The sequence below is a fragment of the Haplochromis burtoni genome, unplaced genomic scaffold, assembly GCF_018398535.1.
Source record: "Haplochromis burtoni strain Fernald_Lab_line unplaced genomic scaffold, NCSU_Asbu1 Contig_209, whole genome shotgun sequence".
Taxonomy (NCBI): Eukaryota; Metazoa; Chordata; class Actinopteri; order Cichliformes; family Cichlidae; genus Haplochromis; species Haplochromis burtoni.
This window is the reverse complement of record NW_024582570.1, coordinates 729,504-735,838: the sequence shown is the minus strand read 5'-3', so window position 1 is coordinate 735,838 and position 6,335 is coordinate 729,504. Positions and strand designations below refer to the sequence as shown.

The window sequence follows — 6,335 nt, the reverse complement described above, 5'->3', positions numbered from 1 at the left end:
ACTGCCTTCCTTTTGCCCTGCTAAGCCCTGAGGCCCTGCTGCCCTGTTGCCTAGCTCCACGTTTGAGCCACTGGAGGTTCAGTGATGGATGTGCCTCAGGGGCTCTCTGTGGGAGGTAGGTTCAGGGCCTCACATGCCCCGCATGCTCCTCACCGTTAGAGGGGAAGTTTACTACCTTTGTAGAGACACCAAAGTCAAGCCTTAGGACAGTGTTGTGTCCTCAACACAATAAACCTTAAGTGACCGCATATCAGTTTCTGAACGCTTTACCAGAAGCCACAGAAAATCCCAGACCAGATGAACGAAGTAAAGCTGGCGTTATGATATCACAAAGCATTACTTTTGTATTTTTTTATTACTCTGATCATAAAACTAAATGTTAAACAGCCACTAGACATTTTTCTCTCAGAATAGCAAACAGTTTAGATTATCTAATAAATAAATTAGTCTGATGGACATATTTTTAGAGAAGCAATTTCTCTTTCCCCCTCTTTACATAAGAGTGCAAAATATGGTTAAAAAAGAAAAGAAAAGAAAGAAAAAAACACATAAAAAAACTTTGGGAGAAAGTCACTCAGACCGATTCCAGTCTGCATTACAATGAGGTGTTGAAATGGTTGATGGGTCTAGTTAATATATCTGGCTCTCTATCCATAATACAGGTTTTGTGTACCTTAGTATGATGTCTAATAAGTAGCTACAGAACAAGGTAAAAAAATGTCCAGTCATCACAGTGAAATGAAGTGCAGCAGTGGATGGCAGGAAAAAGAAAAAAAAGATTTTAGTCCAGTTGACGTGAGGAAAGAGACGTCATCTGTGAATGTGCCTCAAATTTCAACACAAACCTATAGTACCTGATTGTGTTTACACTGTCACTGATTTATTAAGGTCAGCCGTGCTCCAATGTTACGAGGCCAGTAATGACTAAAAAATATTCAGTGTTTAGTTTGTTTCTTTAAGCCGTTGAGTATACAGGCGAGGGGGGCTGGGGGTGGACATACATCTTGGCAGTAGTCCATGGTAATAATGGACCTGTGACCTCACGGTCTGAGAAGGGAGAAGTGTCGATGTGCAGCGTTACCAAACTACTGCTGTTGGTGGATGACAAGCTGGTTCCAAGTAATGCAGAAATTAAATTATCTGTGCAATCTATTATCCCCCCCCTTTTCTGTTCCAATGTAATTCAGACTCATCCAGTGGCATCGCCAATCTGCTGATCTCATGTCAGCACCTTTTTGTAACTGGTTTGATGGGGATGTCTCTTCTCACATCAACTGAACTAAATCCTTTTTTTAAAAAATACCACCTATTGTTGTTCTCCATCTCCAGTGATGACTAGATGCCTTTTTCCATAACTACTTATTGCACACCGTATTAAGGTACCCGTACTGCCAGAGTGCCCCCGAAACTCTCAGATGTGTTGGTGAGAAATGCTGACAGATGGAAACCACGAGCAGCGCTGTACAAAAACACAGGACGAGACAAGACGTTTTGCTGTTTTGCTTTTATTGCAAACAAATATAATACAAAAGATAAGCTTTTAAGAAAATGCCATGTTTACCTAGGGAAACTGCATTAAGAAGATGACAAAATGGGAACTAATGAGACAGAATATAAAATGGGGAACACAATGTTTTTGATAAACAAACAAACAAAAAACATGTTGATTCCAGCAAATTCTTTACAAAACGGCTGCTTTTATATTCATTTAGACATTTGTTAGAAATAGAGTGACAAAAGGAAAGACTTCCAGTTTTTCTTTTTACTTACTCGTGTAATTATAAGTATTCTGTACATAACTAGATCATGAATAAAAGAAACTTTTATAAGGAAAACATTTACAAATGATAAATAAACAAATTTGTACCACATATGACAGCAACCTATTTCTCCTCAGCTAGCTGCTGCTGAATTAAAACGACAATTGCAAATAGTTATTTTCAAATAAAATTAATGCTAAAGAATAAATTAAGACAAGGGTTAGGAAAAGAAAGTTGAGGCAGAAGGCTTGATAGAAACACACCGGACTCAGACTTGATGGTTGGTGAGAATAATGGGGTCAAAGGTCACTTCTTGTATCTCATCAAGCAGGAAGTCAGAACTATGCTGTAGTTTTCACACTGCAATTCAAAGTGGACGAAGCCTCACTGCTGTAGCTCTTGAGGCACCAATGGTTTCAAGGCAAAAAAACAAAACGAAAACAAAACAAAGCAAGCATTGCTGTTACAGCTAGCAACACAGTAAGGCCCTTAGGAGAATTACATGGCACCTGCTATAGCGTTTCCAACACAATAAACTTGAGCTAAAGCAAACAAGAAGTAGAATATTTGACTAATTCACTGATGACACGGTCATATCATGGCCAAAAATTCTCATCTATTTCAAACGTGCGTCGCTCAATCCTTGCATCTCATTGGAATTACATTAAAATATGTACAGTACAAAAGTTCAAAGCAGAATATAGGCTATTATGAGACGGCAGTGTCAGTAAACGGTTTCTTACTTCCTGTACAAAAATACATTAGTCAGAAGTAAGGCCACTGAAGGGTGTTTTTACCCGGCATTCCTGCTCTGTTACGTTTGTTAAACCTTCAAATTGTGACGACGAGGGTGCTGATGACACTGAATATGATAGTAATGACAAGAGCAGAACACATACACAGTACATACTAATATATTTATAGCCAGTATGTCCTCACAGAGGATTTAACTTTTTTTAAAACATTATATCTAAAAAAATATAATCACAATTCAAACCAATACAAAAGGCACTGTTGTGAGCCAATCCAAAGATGTGTTTTTTCAGAACCTTAAAAAAAAAGTTCTTGTCATGTTTTTCTGTTGGCAATGAAAGGTGTGTGACGTAATGGTGCAAAGGCCACCGAGCAGAAAGAAGTCTGGGATATGTGTGTTATATAGTCAGTGCTCAGACTGCCTCCTCAGGGCCTGGAAAGTTGTGTGTAAATGGGCTGCTCCCAGTGCTGCGGACTGTGGGTCTGCGGCACAGAGGGCACCCCGGTGGTGTCAGCAATTGGGGTGTACATCGGCCTCTGGGTGGGGCTCACGTAGCTAAAGGTGGAGTACAAGCTTGAGCCTTGGCCAGCTGCGTGGCTGTAGTAGGAGTTGGCACCACTTTGGTGGTCTGAATAGTCATATTGTGATCTGGTGATGGAGGGGTAAGAATTGGTGCTGTAGTGCTGGAGGTTGAAGGACCCATAGGTGACATGCTGTGGGGAGCCCTGCTGCTCACTGTAGTGGCTGGGGCTCAGCTGCTCCGTCTTAATCTGGGTGGTTCTCTGTTGACCCTGCTGGCTTTGCTCTCCTCCTCCACCCAGAGTGGTCAGAGAGAGCTGCTGTTGCTGCTGCTGCTGCTTGGACATCCAGGCGTGGGCTCCAACACTAGCTTGCTGGCTGACAGAGGAGCTGTTGATAGGGTAGCCGCTGCTGTAGCCAGCCTGCGCTGCACCATTCACCCCAGCATGGCTGTGTGGTGGCAGGTACTGATCAAACTCATCAACATCGAAGCTTCCTATATTGGAGATGACATCAGTGCTCAGCTCACCGATGTCCACAGCTCCAAAATCAATGTTGAGCTGGCGGCTAGTGCCCTCCTGCATGGGCCGTCCCTCACGTTTCAGATCAGCTTTGCTGGAGGGAAGGTCTGTCTTCGGGGTGGTTGGGGGTGTTGGTGGACCCTGTGACTGACCTAGTGAGACAAAGGCAAAGTTAGACATTTGTTTAGCATAACATTTTTGTTAAAAAAGTTTGAATTTAAGAACATGTTTCCCACATGAGATATAAAAGCTTAACTGTACATGCCTCCAGGAGAGGTTTATTGTAACTACAGGCAGGTGTATTTGCATGATGGCTTGTAAAACCTAATAATCATTAACTACTAATCATTAACAGTTCTCCAGTTAAGGCCCTGAGGGCTTCTAAAAAATATATTTTTAATCCAAACCGGAACTTTTGAAAAAACATAAACATTACAGAAAATATATTTGCTTTTTATTTCTTGTTCCCTCACCTGAGTGCTCTCCCGGAGAGTGCACCTCGCCCATACTTGAAGCCGGAGAGTCGGCCTGCTGCAACGCCTTGAAAATGGCATTTGGAGAGATATGAGTTTGGTCGTTGTCCTCCGATTCGCTTTGCCCATTCTTGACAGACTTTCTCCGCCTTGGCTGATATTTGTAGTCGGGGTGATCCTTCTTATGTTGCACTCGCAAACGCTCAGCCTCCTCCACAAACGGGCGCTTCTCTACCTCATTGAGCAATCTGAAAATAGCACACGGAATTGTACAAACTTGTTAAACTGCGCTTGGTAAACAGTTGCAGAAGCTAAGCACACTGATTCAATCTGTGCAGTTGGTAATTAGCGTTGATCATTACAAAAAAAGAAGAAAAAAAAGTTAGCATCGTAATTCTTTAGAAGTCATTGTATGCATAACAATGAACTTAAAATACTCATAAAATCAAAAGCATAGGTGAGTAAAAGCATTCAAACCAAAATACTGCAAAGCTAAACTTGAAAGAGCAGGAATCTATACGTTAATAAATAATGTGCCGCGCACAGCGGCGCGTAAAAGTGCATTGTAAAAGTGAACGATAAACTAAAGCGAGCCTACCTCCAAAGTTTGCCCAGGGTTTTGCTGAGTTCTGCGTTGTGCAGGTGTGGGTATTGATCGGCCAACTTTCTCCGTGCAGCTTGAGCCCACACCATGAACGCGTTCATGGGTCTTTTGACGTGGGGTTTGCTTTTACTCGAGCCGTTGACGCGCACCGGCATAGGCACGAGCGTCCAGTCGTAACCCTTCAACACCTGAGACACCGCGTCTCTGATACACACGGGAAACTTTTCCTCTTCGGTTTCCTTCTTATAGTCTTGACCCATGAGGAGGTGGTTGTCGGACGGACGAGTGTTTTCAGTGTCCGAACCCGACCCGGACGGACAAGGCGAGCCCGCGGAATCCTCAGACATGCTTGGGCTGGGAGCGTCAGAGTGACACTTCTCCTGTTCTTCTGTCATCTTCAGGTAAGGGTCGAGGAGATTCATGCGAAAAAATTAAAGAACAGCTTCTCGCAGTTAAAAAAATAATAATTAAAAAAATAGGAGGAAAAATCCTTCTTTCTATATCCAGGTGATATGCCCCAAAGCTGCAGTGTCAGCTTGCCGGGGGCAAACTTTAAAATGAAAAAATAAAAATAAACAAAAAAAATAAGAAAAAATAAGTAAATATGGAAATATTTCTGTTCCGCTGAATGCTCACAATTTCGCAGAGAAGAAAACCATCTGTAAGTGGTCGCTTTCGAATACTTAGCTTCGAAACTGTGACTTTGAAGACAAACGTGAGAGAACTGCTGTTGCAGGATTGCTGAAGAGTCTATAGACACGGGAGGCGATGCCTGGATTTATGTTTTAACGGCAAGGAAATGATTGGGGGAAACTTTTTTAGTAGGCGGGGACGTAATTTGACTCTGCTCCAGAGCAGTCTTGCAGTCAACAACTGAAAACTCAGCTCAAGTTAGGAAAACGTGTTTTTCCCCTCTTATTGTCTTTCATTTCATTTCAACTTTGTAACTTTGTAACTTTTAAAAGAGCATGCTTATGATATAAACTGATTTAGTTACTCGTACATTAAAATCAGATAAGATGAACTTCCTTTTTATGGTAACAGGCACAAAACCCGCCCCATCTTTAATAAAGGTATGATTGTCATTAAAACTCTTGTATTTTTCTTTTTTAAAAACTTGATTATAAAATCAAGTTTGTTTTTGTTTCTTTACTGAAGTCATACTTACAAATCTTCAACTTTTCTTTAACTTCTTCTTCTTAGATTTATTTTAATACATTTGTTGGTGGAATGTAGATTTGGGATGTTGCAGTTTTAATCCTTTGCTCTACCAACTAAGTTTATCCTTGTGTTTCTGCTATTTTTCTATGATAAATATTCAGCGGTGTGAGTAATTTACAGGAAATGAGTAAAACATTTTATTTATTTATATTTTATAAATACAGGGTCAGTTACGTTAAATCAGAGCTGAGGAACCGATGAAGAGTAGAGCTGATGTTTATGGGTCTTTGAATACAGGGAGGCTGTTATTGTCAAAAACTAGTGCTGCACAGAGACAGCTCTGCCAGTGAGTCCCTGCAGAGCTGCTCCGGAGCGGCAGCCTTCAGTCATCTCAGCTCCCTGCACAGTGCACATTGACCAACAGGGGGAGACAGCAGTCCAGAAACTTGAGAGGAAGCCGTGGATTTGTGGCGGTGCTGCAATGATTAAAACAAATCAGGAGGGTATTTAATTTTTCTTTTCTTTTAATAATTTAAATGTAAT

The 6,335-nt window shown here is 41.4% G+C and overlaps 1 protein-coding gene across 1 annotated transcript; it reads right to left on the bottom strand.

Moving 5' to 3' along the window:
* Positions 1 to 1,489: 1,489 nt before the first annotated feature.
* On the bottom strand, positions 1,490 to 5,402 carry sox9a (SRY-box transcription factor 9a). The gene is made up of 3 exons (XM_005936187.2): positions 4,626 to 5,402; positions 4,028 to 4,275; positions 1,490 to 3,706 (listed from the first exon to the last, which is right to left on the bottom strand). Exons 1-3 carry the CDS (start codon positions 5,051 to 5,053, stop codon positions 2,940 to 2,942), a joined length of 1,443 nt encoding a protein of 480 aa, XP_005936249.1. The 5' UTR covers positions 5,054 to 5,402; the 3' UTR covers positions 1,490 to 2,939.
* Positions 5,403 to 6,335: the final 933 nt, after the last annotated feature.